Source organism: Ceratina calcarata, unplaced genomic scaffold (genome assembly GCF_001652005.2).
Source record: "Ceratina calcarata isolate Rehan_Ccalc_2016 unplaced genomic scaffold, ASM165200v1 scaffold554.2, whole genome shotgun sequence".
Lineage (NCBI taxonomy): Eukaryota > Metazoa > Arthropoda > Insecta > Hymenoptera > Apidae > Ceratina > Ceratina calcarata.
Genome location: NW_017176727.1, coordinates 866,826 through 888,090, shown reverse-complemented (window position 1 = coordinate 888,090; position 21,265 = coordinate 866,826). Strand labels below are relative to the sequence as shown.

The 21,265-nt window shown below is 40.2% G+C and overlaps 1 protein-coding gene across 6 annotated transcripts in view; it reads left to right on the top strand.

The window, feature by feature from the left end:
- The window catches only part of LOC108629144 (uncharacterized), a 32,082-nt gene extending 10,825 nt beyond the window's left edge, over positions 1-21,257 (top strand). For all 6 annotated transcript variants that reach the window (XM_018031585.2, XM_018031584.2, XM_018031586.2 and 3 more), the window contains exons 7-14: positions 11,097-11,422; positions 12,627-12,975; positions 13,142-13,470; positions 13,556-13,928; positions 14,003-14,252; positions 14,363-14,548; positions 14,790-14,927; positions 18,366-21,257. In XM_018031585.2, the coding sequence (XP_017887074.1) occupies positions 11,097-11,422; positions 12,627-12,975; positions 13,142-13,470; positions 13,556-13,928; positions 14,003-14,252; positions 14,363-14,548; positions 14,790-14,927; positions 18,366-18,599 (2,185 nt within the window). In that variant the 3' untranslated portion in view covers positions 18,600-21,257. The remainder of the gene's footprint in view (positions 1-11,096; positions 11,423-12,626; positions 12,976-13,141; positions 13,471-13,555; positions 13,929-14,002; positions 14,253-14,362; positions 14,549-14,789; positions 14,928-18,365) is intronic.
- The last annotated feature ends 8 nt before the right edge of the window (positions 21,258-21,265 follow it).

Genomic DNA, 21,265 nt, shown 5'->3' with positions numbered 1-21,265 from the left:
TGCATTCCCAGTTCACGCGTTGCATCCGTAACAAGCTGATTGCGATTTCTTTCCTGCGTCGCATCGGTGTTCGCATCCTACGAGGTTCGAAATCATCGATCTTTCTACTCCAACTGCAATTGACCTGTCGTTTCGATCCTCGTTGCACTTACTGTCTGTACCATAAGAATGTGAAACGATATCTCTTCAAAAAGTAATTTGTTCTCGATTCCACGCAAATTTCTCCTCCCTTTCGACTTTTGGGATCTCTTATTAACGTATCGACAATATTTCCATTAAAAATTGATACTGATGGATCGTCAAGTTGACTCGTTCGTCAAGTTTCCCCGACAGTGATTCGAAAGTTCATAGAACGACAGCAGAAAGTCGGGAGTTGATTCTCTAAACGGTACAGGATGTCTGTGCAATTCCGTGGGAACATTGTTTCACCATTACTCTCGTGCAGATTAATAGTGGCATCGCGTGACGTTAAGCCGTGCGACCTATTTTCGTTTAGAAAAACTTTTCAACGTATTTCCTTCAGTGGCCCGATTATTTTTTTCTTCAAGGTAAATCCTCGGAAACTGTTATATTTCTTTCGACTTCACGATAACGTCGTACGGTTGCAGTACGGATACTGCGGTCGTACAGACCTCTATTCTTTGCTGTTTGTTTTGTACGAAACATTGGGCGTACCGGTTCTAGCCGATCGATAAAAAGGATAAAGAGCCAAGGATATAGTACTTAGTTCAGAGTTCAGCCTCTCCTAAAAGCAAATAAAAACGTCGACCATAAAATCTCTATAAGAAGTTATACGACCCTGCCCTCGAAACTTGCATATTCAAATCGCTGCACCCATTGCATACTCATACCTGGTGTTCGTGATTGCGATCCTCGACACGAAACGTACCTGCAAGTTGTCGAAAGGCGCGGTCTGATCAGACGGAAGCTATCATTAGCAGGAACGAGTTAGGCAATTATAGATAGTACGTGTTCTCTATTTATGGGATAATGATTCAATTAAAAGTACATCAAGGATTATCGCGGTAACCGTAGCAACGCAAGTTCGCACTCATCGATCCTCCTCCTAAACGAAACTTGAATTGCGTAAATGGATAACCATAATTTGTGTTCTGTTTGTTCGATATTTGGAACAGCCTAAGGTTTATCTGTCGTGGCGAACGTGCTTTATTACCGAGCAACGATGAAACTTATTTAATGATAGGATACCGGCGATACAATTAAGTGAATGGGATCGCGGGATAACCCCATCCATGTTTTATCTCTTCTCGGGTTATTGGTCTGCTAATCAGAGAGAGGAACCCCTTTTTGTGATCCTAGGCACTTGATTTTATAGACTGATCGGTATCTGTGTGTGTGTGGGTTTGAAACACGGCAAACTTCATACAGGACGTTTAACTTTTTACGTAATACGGATATCGGCAGAAAATACTCCAAAGAATTTACCACTTAATACAATAAATGAACTTAATCGTACATGCAAGAATGACTTCGATTACGAGAATCATGGCCGGGTGTAAAATTCATTTTCCAGGGAATTATTACTCTCCAAAACAATGGAGAACAGCGTAGGTCACCGGCCGATTTTATGCCTGTTCGCCGGATTAATTTCTGGAACGTAACAGGTTCTTTTATGGTGACCCCGTCGTTGCCGCCTCCTCGCATAATTTATCGTATTCGTGGGCGGACAGAACTCGCGACGAAGTCGCGTCACACAGGCAACCTGCATTTCGAGACGCTTTCCCTTTTTCGGAAATCCGGTTCCTCACCGCTCCTCTCCCCCTTGTCCGAATCAAGAGAAGGAACAGACGACAGAAGAAAAGCTCGCGACGCGTATCCGGCTCTTTCGTCACCGGTGCATTTGTTTTTTACGAATAGAAATAGACACTCCGACCCCCAAGGGAAGCCTTGGCGCGTGTTTTCCCCTCGTGTATTCGGTGGTGGGAATTTTAATTGAAGAGGCGTAGACTAGTAGGCGTCAGAATTTTGATCGAGGCATGAATGGAAGGCTAGAGAAACACAATGATGAATCGAGCTTTCGTGCTGGAGTGAACCGGTATACAGAGAAGCACGCAGCTGCAGACAAGTCGCGGCAATGAACGATAATTAATTGCTGCCTCGAGAGAGCAATGATTATACCAGCCGCGATAGTAATTTACTATTACAGATTACTCGTCGTTGAAACAATGTCTCGTGTAATCTGTAATCTGGACTCAATTATAAGATTTATTTTACGATCGTTTAAAGTCTTTTCTTCTGTCCTCGGTTTCCAAAACAGTGTGCGACTATACACAGTATTTTCAATATGTTTAGAATACCAACGTTATAATATACAAATTTGGAACAAGTTCATTATGTGTTGGATATGGGTTTGTTACATAGTTTTATTAGGAGAAGGATAATATATTTATGATATGTTGAACACGCATATATGATTAATTTACATGTAGATTAGGGTAGTTCTTGCCTCCATGTTTTTTATTCATAATATAATATTATGATAAATATTTGTTAAAAAATGTTGCTTCTTATTAAGAACTATCCTTATTTGCACCTTATTTGTATTTGAACAACGATAGGGTACAAATGCACGCAATGTTTAGTACTATTGTCACAATATAACGATCGCGCACGAAATAACAATAGCATTTTCTCATCGATTAACACCATTCATTTGCAAGAGATGTATCACACTTGCACTTCCAACGTGGCACGGACCATAATATCCCTTTGTGTTTTTTCACTAAAGAAACACTCTCGCTTCACGTTGGCGATCAGCCAGCTTTCATTCATTTTTTCCGTACGTATGTCCAAGCGAATGTGTTCATTTGTCATTCTGAAACGAAATCTCAGGAAATTCTCGTGTCGATTTCCGGGCACTTTGATAAGAAGAATTAAGAATTTGCCACAAAAAAATGTGCAATTTACGTGAAGTTTTGTACAAATTTCTATTAAAAAACGTTAAGCTACGTTTTGTATAAAGCGTACAGCAACGAGTAACCGATTTAAATTCGTGCAAATTCTTTTCTTATCTCAGGACTCGTTGACATGATTTTAGGTCGTCAACTAGAACCCACGCTTAATTTATGCACGTTCGTGTCAGAGGCTGGAAAGTAGGTCCAATTGACTCTAATTTTTCGAATACTTACCTTCATTAAAATCGTTCTTCCCGTCTGATATACAATTGAAAAACGCAGTACGTCCTATAGTTAATTTTATATAAAAATGCGTAAACGCATGTATCAATTAGCAATGAAAATGCATTACAGTTTAATTACCACGTTCGAAATACATATAATTTCGCTTGAGAGCGCACATCGCTCTACATTTATAACTTATAACGAACGTGACTCATCGGAAAGGTAATAATTATCTTTTCCATACTATTTTAATAACGGCGCGCATCGATACGCGTTCTTTAGTTGCGTGACCGACCACGACGCGGTTTATTTCTTGCCCCGCATCGTGGAACACACCTTGACGATTCTCGATAAAAATAAGCTCGCACGGACCCACATTCTCCGACCGATTTCCAAAAGCGATTGACCCGGAAAGTCGACCCTCAAATAAATACGGATTTATCTTGTCGTTCATCGCCTGCAGCTTACACCGTGGAATTTATGCGCCGTTGTAAAAATCGACGTTAAGAGCCAGAAGGAATTTCCTGAGTGTCAGGTATTTTGCAGTGGATCTTTCTTTCTCTCTCGGTAACACTATTTTGGATTTGTTATGCACTGTTACTTGCAAATCATTTCCGATACTTCTGGCAAGCAACGATGCTCATTCAAATTTTATTTTAAACGCTCTGATTTTTATATACATCGGTTTAAGACTCGAAGTAGTCTCGAACTCCTCGGTATCTGTTTCAAGTTGTTAAGTTTGACAGGAATTAACGCCAAGTTTCAGTGTTTTATTTCATTTTTAAAAGTCCTCTTGAGACAGTATATTTTTTCTTGTGCTTCACCGTCGAACAGAAGAGAGGTGTTTGTTTGGGCTTCCGTTAAGATACGAGGAGGAGTTCGAAGGGAATAATCGTTTCGTTTTCCGGGGCCACGGACCGCCTCTGTTAACGCTCGCTCTCTCCGCGTTGTTGTTAATTATTATTCCAGCCGCGCGACGGAACAATGCTTGCGATTTCCGCACGATGCTTCATTAGAATCATTTAGGTAACGCTGACGAACGCTGTGGTATATTATCTTTGAGCTATCGGATGATTACTTTGCAAATATATTAAAATTATCGTTAAAGCTGATGAGTAAACGTTTGAAGAGAATTTACGATAGAAAGCAAAATTTTTCTTCCTACGTGAAATGTGCAGTGTAAACATATTTGTCAATCATGTTAAACACGTCCACCTACACTGTGCTGGATGAATCATGTTTGAGACAGGATTGAATCATTCTATTTAAAAATTACATTCACTATTTTATCCTTTAAATCCTTTCGTTATCAGACAATAAGAAAGAGACAAAAGCTCGTTTACTCGATGGTTTGAACATCTATCAAACTCGATGAGACTTGATTAATTATCGCGTTCCGAACGTAAACCAAACTGAGGCGAAAAAAGCCGTTCCGAAAGCAGAGAGAACGGCGCGTTCTCCTAATTTAGCTGACACAATTTTTCTCGGCGGTCGTCGCGACGCTGCAACGTCGTTTCCCTTTTGGTACGCGTCGTCGCCGTGTCCCGAAGAGGGACTCGTACGCGGGACGGAGAGAGTATGGTTCAAATGTCATTCTGGTTTATTTTCGTTTATATATAGAAACGAGAGAGTTCAGCCGGTGTCACTTACCCCTAGCTACCGGCGACACTTGGACCCAGTGATTTCCGAAAAGGAAAAGATCACCCTCTTGATTATCCATCTTACGCCTGACTAGTCACTTTTTATTCTTATTATACGAAAAATATCCTAAATTCAAGTTCACTTCCAATGTCTTCAATTACATGGAAAAATACAAAAATGTTATTTTCTACATAATAAATAAATAAGTTATATTTTTTACCATGAATGTTTTAATAAGAATTTGATGTTATTTGTTTGGGAAATATTGATACTTGTTTGTAATGATATTGAACTAGCTTTTGGTTGAAATTCAGACAGGCTTAACCCTCTCAGCATGAAGTTACATGTAACCGGAAGATTGTCTTAATGCCGGTATTTAAACCATGTCGCGGTGACAGTGTCTCCCTATTTTAGGTACGTCTCCCCTCGATTTACCGTTCATTTCGTAACTCAATATACTTTGCGAGCTCTCGACCACGACGTTAGGATAGAGTTACCTATCGTACCGTATTGCGCGCGTATCCTCTTCTACGAGAATCGTTCGCAAAGTACTAAAATCGTCATAATATGTGTCTTGGCTACACTTCCACATCGGCGAACGTCAGAAGCAATTCGTTTGTCAAACTCAAGTAAATAGAATTTAAAATTTTATCAAATCCTTGAGAAGGTACATCCGCTGATATTTCGAACGTCGATAAAAATTATTTATTCATTCTATGACGTGGATAGATAATAGATATGTTTGTGTATTCAATTGTTCAGGCAGGAAGAATGTCGTCGACATACGAGGAGTCACGGTGATATACTCGTTAATGACTCGTAATTAGTCAGAATTCATACGATCCCTTGCCAATTCGTGTACAATGTAAACGACCTTCGTTACGGATTGTAATAAGAAGCGCACCAACATGGTGTACGCTGACTCTTTTTACAATTAACGCCTGCGCGGCTGACACCTGTGACTTGCAGAATCTCGTATAGCCGTTCAACTTTCCGTTCACTCAGCAGTCAGATATGGTAGGAGAAGCTGTCGAACCGAGCTATCCGACTTCGGACAAAATTCCAAGGCAATTGATAGCCTGCGTTTTAAGTAGTTCTTACCGCGCTTAGTTTTTCCATGCAAAAATCGATCTTTCGCGTAGGAGAATAGCAGAGTCAAGGAAAAACGATAGGTGCCGAAGAGCAAGGAACTCGGAAGACGCAACTAAGCATACCTGATAAGTTGCTATCTTCTTCGGCGTACACGCGATCTGCACAATAATATGCGCCTACAGGTTGCTTCATACTCGGAAAGGGCGTGAGCAATGTAACCGAAGCGTAACACGATTCTCTGCTATTTCTAACATTTAGCATCGACAATGTTTCAGCTGAGTATCGGTGTAGTATACTAAATAGTATTCTTTACCTACACATTCGCTGTAGTTACATTTCAACAGCAAAACGTGCTACCGAGCGCATACTCGTTGATACGTTATCACCCGTTTGCACAACTGGGCTCATTGCTTGCTTGCTCGACCGCAACAAGATAAGTTCAGGTGTTTTCCTTTCCTCTTTCATATCGCTTACTGTGTTTCCACCACAAGACTAATTGTTTGAACGCAGTCCGCATTTTGTTCGGCTACGACTTAATACAATAGACATTTATGAATGGCAGCTTGAAGCTTTTCTAATTCCTGTCCCTTTAATTCTCTCTAAAATTGAGTCCCCGATGAAAGAAGAACTCTGCCGTTTATTTGTAAATGGGGAATCGATTCGTGAAAGCGATCGTGGCTCGACTCGACTCTTCCACGAGGGCTGCACACTATCAATTGGTCGAACAATGCTCTTAGAATCATCGACAATGCACGCTTGACTCGCGGGAAGCTTTAGGTTCTAGTACTACGTACCGCCCTGAGTAATTTTCCATCCGTCCAGCTGCACTCTACCCAGAATGGTGCTTCTCCGCGAGCGCACCATATTGCATTCGAATTCATAGCTGCGTTTTCTGCATTCCCAGACGGCAGCTCTTGTTTCACGCTGGTCATGCGTATATGAGCTTGTAGGCGATATTTATATCGTGAACTTTTTCCGGAACCGTGTTACATTCGCCACGGATCGAACGATCATAGGAATCGGTCTCGATATTTGTCATTTTTACGAAAACACGTTTTGAAAGTGTACAGTTCGTTAAAAATGTTAGCTGGCTGTTCCTGAATCCGTCCTAGAATAGAAAATTTAACGATATTGAAGGGTTCTGTCAACATGGGTCGACTCCGTCACTCATTTATTTCCGCTTGCGAGAAATAAGACTTCACTAGTGATTTATGGATTCGGTAATTGAAACCGACAGACTCCAGTTTGTCGCGGTTCTGGAAAGGGGCAAGGGTTCCGTGTTTGCATCGGTTTGGGGTATGTCACTTCTGGGTTTAACGATCCCTATGTCAACGTGGATATGCTCAAGACACTGGAGATGCACGCGTGCAAGTACGTGTAAATATTTAATCTCGATTACGAATACAACTACTGAAAAACAGAAGAATCTACCAAAAATAGAAAGTTAAAAGAAAGAATAGAATTTATATAGAACTCTAATGGTTAGTGAGCATCGCATGCAATAATCTTCTAAAATTACATGAGTTTCAACAGTGAAAACAAATACGTGATGTTGTATTCCATTATCAAAAATGTAAATGGTAGAGAGATAATGTTTCGCTATATGCGATATTGAAGACTCTCGCAGAAAATGTTAAAGCAACACGAAAACGTATGGTCATTTCCGTGTACGGCACCGGTAGTGCATTACGGCAGCCATAAAGACGCTTACGGGTTGTCGGCGCGTTAAGACCGAGTCTGTGAAAAGACTACGGGAGAGAGAGGGTTATTAACCCTTCGAACTTCTCCGCCTGGTACTTTGCCGCTCTTGCGAACGTGAAATCGAACGCACGAACCTTCGGCGCGTGAACGTCCGTGGAAACGCGTGCCAGACACGTGTTCGAACTGTCAGCCGTGTATTTTTCTGCACCGCTTTCATTTATAAGTAATGTCATCGGTTCGTTGCGCATGTTCTTCACGATGTTTCGAACCTTATTATCTTGATTTCATTTTCATTTTTATCAAACATTTTTTTTCATTTCTATTGATACTCTGTTTCAAAATTTTAGAGGTGTTCGCACAGTAAAATTTTTGAAACCGTTCGTACGTACAAAAATAAATGAAAAGGACGCGTAACTGGAAGGAGCACTGATGTGCGTTCCGAGATCGGAGTAAAAGGGAAGAGCAAGAGAAGCGGAGGAAGCGGCTCGTGCGCTTTCGTGGTTTTTTGAGTGCTCCCGAAATATCGTCGTGCTGAGGGCACGAGGAAAGATGAAGGGGGAGGAAAGCGAGGGAGAGAGTGCGTTTAGAGAGTCGTAGAAGAGAGAGATGAGATGGGAATGCCAGTCTTCGGTAACTAGTCATCCTAGCAACGTGCCTTTGCGAGTTCTTACCCGGTGACAAAGGTCGCAGAAAAGGAACTTCATGCTGGCCGATCCAGCGCTCCCCCACGTACCGTGATTCACCATGAAAATCAGGAACGTGCTGTTGGACACGATCCTCTATACGATAATACGAGTGATGTAATTTTGTTCAATTAGTGTGGAATAGTACTTGCGAACAGTCTTACAGAACAGTGAGAAAGTAGAAAGAAATTCAAGTACGTTTCAGCGTACGAAGTTTGTTTCTCTCGTGCTTCGACGTTTGATTAATAAATGAGTTTTACGAGGACCAGAGTCCGGAAGTACCTCGAATTGATGTAGGATAGAAACTTTGGTTCCGGTGTCATCCACGACATATGTAACATTTCAAACCGAAGACGCGCGTTGTACAGGACTGAAAGCGAATCGAAGATGCCTTTGAAAATCGAAAGTGGTACCTATACGGTGAATCCTGTGACCAGGAAAAATGTCTCCAAGTTTCTGCTTTGGAAACACTGGCGAAGGAGGTAAAACAATTTCTTTGACGATGTACATTGATTTCCAAATCATTTGTCCCACTATATTGATTTCACTCGAGTAGTTTCACCGGTCGTGTCTCCTCGTTAGAAGTGGCTTCGACTTTTCATTTTTCTATAAATAGTACACGTACACATGGGCTAAATTCTCCATCGTGAAACTTTTTCTATAATTCCATGTGGCAAACGAGTTCTCGCGGATGTAACGAGTTGTTTTATTTATCCAACAACAGTTTCACTGTTTCCATCGATGACTCTGTTAAGTACGATATCTCCTCTTGCTAGAGGCGATTTTCCAGTGCTTCTTCAGAACCCGCACTCGTTAATATTACGGTTAACGACGTACAATTGCTTTAATAAGAAATGATTTTCGATAAAGCCCATCGAAGGCCGATTCATAATTTCTTCGACTAAACACGAGGATTCTCGTGATGCTTTGATATTCTCCTCTCCGATCATTCCCACTCGTGTATGTCTACGTCTATATTCATGATCAATGCACTCACGGACAAGCATGACACCGATCACCTTGCACTTATCTTGGCATATTTTAGCTTCGCTGCACGTCATATGCAAATGCCCTCTTAATCCGTAACCCCTCTTGGAAATAGATAAACATCATTGTATACGACTTGTAAAAAAAAGTTAAAGGTAGCACTTCGAACCTTCCAATGAAATTATACGAACGTATAAAAAAGTGTAAAATTGTCGTTTGGAAAGTGTGAATTTCTATCTACGATTAATACGTGTCTAACTAACAATCTCACTTGTTTAACACGATTGGAACGATTGGCTTTATTATACATCAATGTGTATGTCTCACATGAAAAATGTAAAATGTGTATTGTAATATGAAGTATTTAATTGATTGGCGTGACACAATTAAAGGTAACGACGTGATTAATAAAACTTGGAAGGGAACGGATCAGCTAGCTGCTCCTCGGTACATAGTTGTGTATATCAATTTCTTATTGCGCACATACATCACCTCACGTTCTTTTACAAATGCATGCGAGAGTGAATTGCACTCGACCGACGCACTAGCTTGCAACCGCCTTGTGATTGTGCACCGCTCCGTGCGATTCGCGCAGAACCGCATCTCCAGCAAATTAACGTGCAATTAGTGCCGCGTTAATTCGACCGGAATAATTAAGCCGACATTTAGAATATCGTAAATAGCAATGGAACATTGTACCTTTAAAATTATCTTGGATTCCTTCTACAAGTTTTAACATTTTACATTTTGAAATACATAATTTTATTTCCGTCGCTATTTACAGGCACATGTAACTATCGTGTAAAAACTTGATGTCAAGAGAAGGGAACATTGGAAGCTCGTGACGTATATTAACACATGCGGCGATTCGTCTTTTGTGTTCCACCGGTCGGTTTGTAAATTTAGATCCACGAGGATGATTTTAATGATTGCCTTTTAAAATCGTCGGAAACGCGCTTGGTCCGTAAATGGCAGCGATAAAACTCTGTTTACTTTTGTTAACAGACGGCACGGTTGTGTCCGAAATTACCTAGATACGCGGACCATGCAATTTTGTTATATAACCGCTTAATTATTGCGTGTTTACCATTTTCCAACATATTTTCACTGAATGCACCGCAGTGAAACGAATTTTCACGATACGGTGTAGGCATAACAAGTTTCCATTTGAATTAGATGATAACTAGCTAAATGGTAATCTTACGGCTAATTAAAACAAACCAGTGAAAGTCGACGCGGAGATTAGTTCGTTTGCAAGTCGGCACAAGCTTCCAATCAATGTGCACGGTGCCCTCGAGCCGCATTCCATCAAGTAAAAAATTAATCCACCTGCCAGTGTGGTTTCTGTCGTTTAAAACGAGAACAAAACGACCGGAACGACCCGTGCTTCTCGATGCTAATTCGTTCCGCTTTCTCGTGGCTCGTCGTGATTCCACCGACAACGGTTGATACGCTGAATTGATAATTTTCCTGCCCGAAGATATAGAAAATTGATCGTTCGATAATAAACCGTGATTCCCCGTTGAATACGATTGTGAAATCGACACGTTTCTCGGGTTCGATTTTTTAGGAACAACTCGAGAGCATCGAAGCATTGCACCTAGTTCCAACTCACGATCGCTTCAAAGTTGATGGGTATTTAAAAAGCTAGTTAACGGTATCTCATATAAATTATAAATATAATTATTTATCCATTATATACGAAAATACATCCATCATCTTTTGACTCACAAGGAATCATTTTGAGGCAAGCTAAACTCCTCGATGTGATTCCTTGTGAGGAATAGCAGCGAGATAAAGCATAGAATAAATAAGATCGCGAAACAAAAAGAGACAAACAAAATCTCAACAGTGTGCACGAGGGCTGCGGAGACGAGGATCGTCGACGAGCTAGTGGGCAAACGCGCGGCAGCGGTGGCGAGGTAGCTGGCCTGGAAGACGCCGGCGACTTGTGCGCCGCGACGCTGACGCCGTCGGTCACAGGCGCCGCCGGCATCAGGTCAAATCGCCGCATCAGGCCACTCTCTTTAGCAGTACAACCGCTCAATTATCGTCGCCTAGACCCGGATTCGAGAAACGCCATCAACATCGTCACCGGGCATCATCCTAACATGACTAGCCAGGAGAGCATCGGTAGCTGCAGCCTGGACATCGACCAGTCCGTGTCCGACCGATCAGGTTGGCTATCATCGACGTCCACCGTTTTGCGGACACGAATCAGTCTATATAGTTTCTTGTCGAATGGTACACTGTTTGTACCTATGAATCACGGTCTTTTGTCAATACGCAAACATTGAGTAGAAGTCGATTTGTCAAGACTTCTGAAATTCATTGGTATTTTTCGATACCTAAAATGTGCAACTGTAGACGTATAAGAAGTGCTACTAGGAGTCCAAGTACATTTATAAAATTCCGTACAGAGACCGTGTTAATTTCGTGAATATACAATACATTCATCCTGTTCTGTAGGAGATTAGAGAAACTAATAAGGAAGTAGGTGTAGAATTCTATTCAATTAGTCGCCAACTGGCGTCGCAGCACTTTGTCGGCTGGATGCAAAATCCGGTTTATGGTGGTAATACACTGTTGATTTAACTGAATGGTAGTCGCGTATTTGCGATTGGCAATGCGTTAGACGTAAAACGAAGTAAATAAGTACACAATTCTTGATGAGTTCGTCGCGTGGAATCAGTAAGAGTCTTGTGAGTAACTGATGGAATTTAGGGGCATCGTAGGATGACCTTGCACTTGACGCGACGAAGGCCGCGTAGGACGACGCGTTCACCAGCTCTCGCGACGAATTTCGAGAGCGAGACGGTCTTGGGACGTTCAAGGCTACCAGTTCCCTCCACCTTCTTGTGGACCGTTCCTTTTTGCTCGACACCACGGTGTCGATCGAATTTAGATCGTAGACGAGTGCTGCAAGTGCAGAGCACCGCTTTTTTCCATCCTCGGTGCCAAGAGAGGAGCAGAGGGGTAGTCTTCTCTTGCCTCTTTTGCATCGTGATTCGGCCAGCCTCTTGCCATTCCAGGGTTATTCCTGTGCCGCGTTTCGAACAGGGCGCGTTTCAGCTTTCCTGGTGATGCTTCCGTACCCGCTTCTGTTCGTCTTTGCGCTGGGAAACGCTTATCCGTCTGTTGGTGATTTTACTACATTTTAGTGCTAAATCGTATCATTTCGAGGGCATATTCGGGTCTTTAAGAAAAACCCGCGATAAGTGTAAAGATTTTAGTTAGCATTGCGTGCTCATTCGTATAAATATCACCGCAGAAAGTGTTGAGAACAGGACTAGCAAGTGTATTAGAGAATATAGAAAATAAAATAGGCTCTGTTGGTCTTAGAAAAGGCCTGTGAGAACTAATGTAAGCTTTCATTTCACAGAAAACACCGTAGACAATATATCGAAGAAAACGTTACACAGTTTGAATTTATCTTGCAACGGTGACTCGGTGCCTTTGTCGGAAAATCTGGCAAACGGTAGCAGTGAGACACTGCAAAAGTCTCACCTGACGCCAGATGAGAAATTAAACGTCAGCAATGGTCATCGACGTAGTCCAGAACCAGAGCAGCTGACAGTGAAGAAACCGAGTTACTTGGGCCTAGCCTGTAGCATCAGCGGTTATTCGGGGATCAACAGATACGATAGCAAATTCAGGGAAGGATTCCGATCGAGGGACAGCAGTCCTGGCACTAGATTAATCACCAGAGACACCAGCCCAGCAGGTTTCCGGTAAAATTAATTTTATTAATTAAATTATTTTTCGTTCTGTTTTTAATTTCGTTCAGTTCTTAATTTACATTCCAGCAAGTATAATTACAAACCTAATTTGGAGAAACATACTGGATTTACATAAATTTGTTTCTTCATATAATGAATGGTTATTAAAATGTTTCAGATCGAACGAAACTCTTAACGTGCCAGCGCATCCATATCCTAAGAGTCAGTCAATTTCACCTCTAGCAATGGATAGACAAAAAGGTTTCTCAAACGGTATCAAGGAAGAATGTAAAGTGGAAGCTTACAGAGAATCGAGAAGTTCGATAGGCATATGCCAAGGTTATTCAGAGGTAGACAAAGGTGTGGTACATTCTGGGTTTTCGGACATCAGTCCCATCAGGGCATCTACACCATCGAAACGCAGCCCTGGTATGTCGCAGATGATGTCTTGTAGTCAACAAAACAAGCATTTCTCGATGTCCTCTCCGAAACAAGCTACAGCTAATCGTAAGTAGCACGATCAAGAATTTGTATCTTTAACACTTTCTCCGAAGAAAAAAAAAATTTTTTTTGTTGTAAATTTTGTTTATAGTTACAAACGCATCGTTCAGTGATACGAGTATATTGAACGGTTCATCGGAAGAGACGGAAGGGCACACGTTGAACACCACGTCAAGCAGCGAGAAATCTTTTATCCAGCAACGAGTAGAACGGCTCTACGGTCCAGGTGCCCTCGCTCAGGGCTTTTTCTTCAAACGTAGCATCAACAGATCAAACACAAGCAATAGTTTCAACAAGTCGAGTAACAACAATGACGTGTCGGCGGAGAATGCGAACACCGAGGAATCCCTGAAGAATCTGCCAGTGTTGAGACATCTGAGACCGGAGTTCCGAGCTCAACTCCCCGTGGTCAGTCCCAGAAGACCTACGGATGGTTCGGAACAAGTTCTTAAACCTCCGCAAAGGTAGCTACATGTATGATCTGAAGGAGATACAGTCGGAAAGTCGACAGAAATCAACACGTTTTCCTAATCATTAGGCTGACGTCATCACGGAAAGTTGAGCAGAAACCAAAAACGCCGATCGCTTCGAATTTAGACGAGAAACTAGCGAACAGTGGCGCGCAGAAACTAAACTCTAGTGTGACCAGCATCCCGGATCAGCAACCAGCCGCGCCCAAAGTAGTTTTACCCGTGTTGGAGCCAAGCGCCAGTTCGACGAATGTTGCGAAACAGGTTCAGGAAACGGAGAAAACGATCGAGGAAAAGAATGGACATTACTTTATCAAGGTATGTCTAAACCTCCGCTTGTACGTACAAGGCTTGTGGTTGGATTTTAACGAGGAATGAAACGTAAGAAGATAAATGACTTAAAGATTTTTCTTGGTCGATTGTTACAGCTGCTGAAACAAGAGACGGACAGACTTCTCTTGTTAGCTGCGTCAGCGGAAGCGGAATTGGCTAGCGGCGATACTGTCGCACTTCCGGAAGAGGCAGCCGGAAAACTGCGTTCAGCTGCGGGCAAAGCCAGACTGCTAGCTTCGCAAAAAATGCAACAGTTCGAGGGATTGTGTCAGAAAAATATTGTAAGGCTTCTTATTTCACTCTCTGATAGAACTGTCCATTGATCCATCCCTTATTTTCTCAATTTAATTTTTTTTTAATGTCAAATTAACAATGAGAAATTAATTTATTTTTAACTTATGCATGAAAGTATTGACAGAACTTCAAATGGATTTATGAAAATATAATTTATTTTAAAATAATCGTTTCGAAGCCATATAAGGTGCAGATAAGTGGTATGTTTTGGATATTTTCCTATTACAGAATCAAGTGCCGGGGGAGGAATTTCCGACCACGAACGAAGATCTAGCTGGGTTCTGGGACATGGTGATGCTACAAGTGGTCCAAGTAAACAATCTGTTTGATCAGATTGAAAAATTACGAAGTTCCCAGTGGCAAGAGGTATGTTCAGATTTTATTCGCCCGCAGACGCCCAATTCCTCGGAGCCTACCCAGAGAAGTTCTAATTCTCCCTGCAATTCCGATAATCCAAAACCAGTCAAACCGTGTTCCCGTAGATCCTCTTTACATTCCGTGAAACGAGTACGATTCAATGACACGACCTTTAACGATTTCGAAGAATCGACTCATACGAGAAACGATCAGCTTACTCCTCGAACAGTCGAATTCGCACTCGAAACTCGCTTATGCAACGATGCATTCCAAGATTTAAATATATCCGAAAATTTAGTATTAGATACAAATTCTTATAAAAATTATAATCTGAACCGTGAAGATAGTAACTCCTGTCTTTACAATAGCATAGACGATGTGCGACCGATAGAAAATCATAATTATCCCGTTAATGTGTGTACCTCGTACGTCATTAACTACGTGAACATGTTGCAATCTAACGCAAACCCGTTCTATTATAACGATCGTGTACCCTCCATTTCGCACCACCGTGGTGATTTTTTTGAGAATAATATACCGTCAAATTTTGAAGTCCTATATAAGAAAGACAATAATAAATCCAATCAACCAAGAAAAGACAGTTTCGAGAAAGAATACAGTCATCGTTCCGACTCGCCTACCGGAAGTAAAAGATTTATAAATAAAGAAAATCATAATGCATCTGTGAAGAATACTCTTTTATCCGATAAGAAAACTGTAGATAGTGACAAAAAGAGGGAAATCGTTCGATCGAAAGCTAAATCTTGTAGCCCTGTAGGAAGGAAACCTAATGACGATACTCGAATAAAAGATAACTGGAAAACGAGATCGCGTACTCTAGAAAACAAGCCGCGAAAAAACGATTCGATTAAATCAGTTGTTAGCGACCAACATAAGCACCGTAATCTAAAACCGGTCATTATCCAAAAAAGGGACGAGGAGAAAGTTTTTGTTCCATCGAAAAGCGACAAGTTTCCTTACAAACACGTTTCCCCATTGTGCAAAGAAAATATGAAAAAACTCGCATACGCTGTTCCGTTTTCGAACAACATCAAATCAGTATCACAGTCAAGAAACAAAACTTCACTGGATGATAGCGACACCGGACAAATTTTTAGATCACCCGTAAAAAATATATTACGCGAAAAATCAGCAAATAACATTTCCACAAGTAAAAATAAAAAGAAGTTGAATGACGAATGTAATAAAATTAACAATCTCTCTGTCGTGAATCAAATATGGTCCAATCTTGATAGTCTCAACAATACGCGTAAAGCACATGAAAAAAGTAATAGCATACCAAAAGAAAGATCCAGTTTTGCTGGAACGTGGGACTTAAAAAACCAGGCAAACGTTCAAGCAAAACAGATGAAAGAATCTGCGAAAGATGAAGCGAAGCAACTGTCAAAGGAATCTGTGAGAGAATTACGTAAAACAATAGTACAACAACCCGAGATTTCGTCGGGAGCATCGTACAATAGTATTGCTTGGAGATTGAGCGATTCGAGACCTTTCATTCCGTTGTCTCAGGAAACTCTACGGCAATTGAGACAACTATACAACAACCAGATTTGTAATCACGTGAATTTATCGGCGTCCCTGAGCAAATCGGAAAAATTGGATAGAATGAAAATCTACGACAAGAAACGTAAAGAGACTCGTAAACATCAAGAGAACCAATCTCTAAGGAAAACTGCATCTTGTAAAATCAAATCCAACGTTTCCAATAATAGTTCAAGCAGTAATATTATAACGATAAACAGATTGGAGCAAATGGATGGTAAAGATGAAATTTTTATAAGTGTACGAGATGATGCGACGAGCGATGAAATCTTTATTCCTGTACGTGACACTCGCGATCTTTCAATCCAGTGCCTACTGTCGCCTTCTAATCTTATGGGACGCGTAGTGGATACTAAAAATAACTCGACGATAGGTATAAATAATATTTCAAAATATTCTAAAAAAGACATTGAAGTGCGAAAGTTTCTGTCTACTTTGCTGTCGTCTTTAAATACTGAAATCGTTTCTAAAGTCGCGGAAAGTAATACTTCTGGATTAAAGAATCGCATGAGTATCAAAAAGTTAAATTATAGTGTAATAACGCAGAATGTGAAGTCACATAAGATTAATGCGAATGTTTCAGTAGATATTTCGCAACACGTTAATTCCGATTTTGTTATACATCCATTACTCGATCGAAAAAGAGGCAAGAATCGCAAGTCCATTAATTTTGATAATTACTTACCATTAAAAAGGAAGGTCAATAAGAACCGTTATCTGGACGATTTTAAATATGTGCGTTTGTTTTCTGATAATACTACAGTCCCGTCGCATTCATTGCACAGTAAGAGCTTCCCTATCAAAGTGCGACACTTATTCGGATTTCTCAAATCAAATCGAACTCTGTGTCGATTATCGTTGTATTTGTACGTTTACGGTATTCTCAGTCTTGTTCTGATATTTCTGAAGATCGGTTCATACGACGGGTACCTTTGGGAGCCCATAGTTTTTGTTTAATTTGTATTAAACCAACGAATATTGTATGCGATCGAATGTGCCCTTGAATTTGTAAAATAAATTGTCCACTCCTTCCGCTTTCATTTTTCAATCGTTGTTAAAGTATAAAAATAGTGATGATCAAATTGGTTAATATTGGAAGAATAGTAGAAGATACAAGGAGCTGAAGACGAATCATTCTCTCATAAGTACATTTTCCTAATTCACCAATTTTTCGAATTCTTTTTACTTCCTTCTTCCTAGTGCTGTCTAAATTAAATTCATACTTGGCTTCCTTTAAGGATGTATTGGCTATACAGTCAATCCCAAAAGTTTATGCACTTTAGAAATGCATTTTTTAAAAAGAAATCAGACGTCGGAAGAACAATGCTAATAATAAACAACAAAAAAAAATCTCAATTTTTCCGAGATTTTTCCAAGGGGTACTTTTATACAGAAATTGTAGATCTCGTCGTCCTCTACAAGAAAGGTCATATACAATTTTCACATAGATTCAACGGTTTAGGAGTAATTAAGGAAAAATGAAATTTTTTGCCAAAAGTTCGTCGTTTCGACGCTGGGATGGTCGGATTTTGTCAACATCAATAAAATGCCAAATAATCATACTCGTTAAATATCGAAATTAGAAGGAAAACAACTTTTATTTGAAGCATTTTTCGAAATTTTGAAAAAAAAATTTTCGTCAGCGTCAATAATTAATTGGATATTTCCTTCTATACTTTTTAGCACGTAGCTATTTATTATTAGCATTATTCTTCCGACGTCTGATTTCTTTTTAATTATAGGAAATGCGTTTTTCTAAGGCACATAAACTTTTAGGATTGACTGTATAGCCAATACATCCTTAATACTTTTTCCATCTTCAACGAGTTGAAACATTGATTATCAACTGTTAATCGTTCGAGTGAATTCTTGATTATTTTTCAGACGGTCCCGGAGAAAAAAACAGTCGCTCCGGCCCCGCAAAACGGTAGCACGGCGAAACGCCGCGTCGCTCCAATTCACAAGCCAAAATCGACGGCGAACAGCGAGGCGAACAAGAAAGCGAGGGAAGCCAGGGAACAGGCCAGAAGGCAACTGATCGAGGAGAGAAGACGAGCGATGCGGTCGAATGCGCAAAATTCCGAGAATACCGTGAAGATCTTTGCCCCCGATACATAACGATAAAAAGGGCGACGGATTTGTATCGATAATTCAGTAGCAGCGTTTCCGGTTACGGTTCACGCTTCGAGCCAAATCAAACCGCGGTATTTTTTATGCATTTTCGTAAAAGCAGCCTGACGAATAATTCGCGGGGATTTTTTTTTGTAAACAATTTACGACACACGCTGCTCAGTGTTGCGTTTGCACGCGCCCAGATAGTTAAATAATTTGATCACAATTATGCGTCAGACTGCTATACTAGGGACTTGACTATGAACGATATAGTACGATTACAATCAAACTCACTTTACATAATCGACAGAGTTGAAGAACTTGCCTTTGCAAACAAGAAAGAGAAAGATTTTTTACAGAATGACATTGGAAAAGTACTAAATGAATTGGTTTAATCGCAGATAACACGTTTTTAACTATTTTTACGGTGTATTTTATTACGGTGTTTTCGTCGCGCGCTTTAAACACGTTCGATTCACTTCTGTTTTATACGCTGTGATGTCTCGTGCTAATCTTGTTACGTTTCATATCGATTTTATGCTTTCGTTTCATTTATACGATATTTAGTGTTCATTCTCGCGAACAGAATAACGCAGTATGCGTTGAAGCATTTCTTAACTCCGTGTTTCTTTAAAAAAAAGTGTATCTCGTTAGCAAAAGAACAAAGAAATGGATCAAACCAGAATAAATGAAGAGCAAATTAAAATCATCGGTAATAGAAAAAACAGCATTGGGAGACTGCCTTTCGTTGATAGAAAATTTTTTTATAAGATAGGACAGAAGAATTTACTCGAGCAGGCCTGACAGATCATATTTCTATATCGCGTTTATAGCAATCAATTATATTTATACAAATCGCATGGAGAACTATTAACGATCGCATAATAAGAAAGAGCCTATAATTAATCATGGAAGTTAGTCAAAAGAGAAATGATACACTCTGACGAAGCAAAAAGAAGATCTGAGAAAGATCATAAGTCACAAGTTAAACCAGAGAGAAAGATTCCTATTATTTTTATTATCATCCCCACAGTTTCTGTAATGCCTAACTACTATTATTTTATTCCCAACATTTAAATCCCTTTCGCGAGGAAGGAACATCGTGATCGCGAATCAATTTTGCGGTTTACATAGAAGACAAAAGAATCTTCAGAGTCCCAACGCAAAATGGTAGGATTTAACGTGTCTCAACTGACATTCCCGTAGAGAGACGGTCTTGGAACGCCCGATAGTTTAGTTCCCACGTTAATTTTAAGATATATTCTGCTAGATGAACAGGCGTCAGGTGTAATTAGTGCTCATCCAACCAAATAATAATATGCGCTATCTAATTAAATACTCAGTATGTTGTGTGTGTCGCGATATTCACGATGCGGTTATTTTGATTAAAGTACGCTGGGTGAGTTTCGATTCAATGCGCGTTGGGAGAAAAAAGAATAATGCAGTAATAAATGTTTTCAAAATATCGTTCTGCTCGCGATATTATGCAGGATCACGTTTGTCAGCTCGCGTTATTTATTGACTGTTGATTCCCCTGGTGCCTTGATTATTTATACGTGTGTACATACATAAATATCGACTGAGATAGCCGACGATTCGCATGTCTGATCGCTTCCGAACTATTGCTAGACCGCAGACAGATCGCGGAACAGCAATTAAGTCGATAAATGAGAATGAAATGAAGACACGTTGCGTTGTGGAGTGTTTAGTTTCGCGTTGATCTGTTTTAATTGATTGATTGATCGGTGGATTAATAATTCCGTTGCGCGATGTGCAATAATAGATGTTGCTAAAAATCATTCGGTTTTGTTCTCATTTATCCGTTCTAAACGCCTAACATCGATGAGAAAGACGATCTATTTTAGATTTCTATACACAGCAAGTTTCGTCGGAATCTTTCGTGAAACATAACTGCGCGCGAGCATATAGATTAATTTTTTTATTGCAACAATCGTGTGCGACTGTAGATAATCGTGATAGATTAAATAATTGCGTGTGGTTGGAACGAAACAAGCGACTGTAGGCAAAAATGTAATCATGTAATTTACAGAGATCGATATTACGTGTCGCGTAAGTAAGTTTGCCAGCAAGACAGAAAATTCGCACACTATTACATTACACTTTCGTTATATTTATCTTCTTCTTTTAGTTTCCTTCGTTTGTTTAGTTACATCTCGACATACTGTTGTATAGACCGCGTTTAGGGGCTCGATTCACACGTAGTAATTTATATTCAGAACAGTTTCCCCGTCGCGTCGCTTCTTCTGTAAGATCCGTATCCGCCGCCGAATTTCTTTTTTCTTTCGAGAAATCGATCCAAAGTGTGTAGATACATATGTACGTACGTCTAAGAGGGTAATTGTTTCGACCATATTTCTTAAACGTCTTATATACTTATTTCTTTCTATTCATCAAGACTATCACCACAGATGACTGACTCTTTATTTAAAAAATTCCGCGTTTTTTATTGTGTGCGAAATCAAGTAGCTTTCTCGAAACGACCGTTCGATCATCGAACGTTTTCCTTTTCCTTCTTTTTTTACGCGGATAAACAGTTACGATTATTTATTTATTAGATTCTAGTAAGTTGTCCATACAATTTGTTCTTAATGAATTAATAAAAAACGGACGGACAACAAATGCTACCTGTCCTAGTAAAAAGGATATGACGG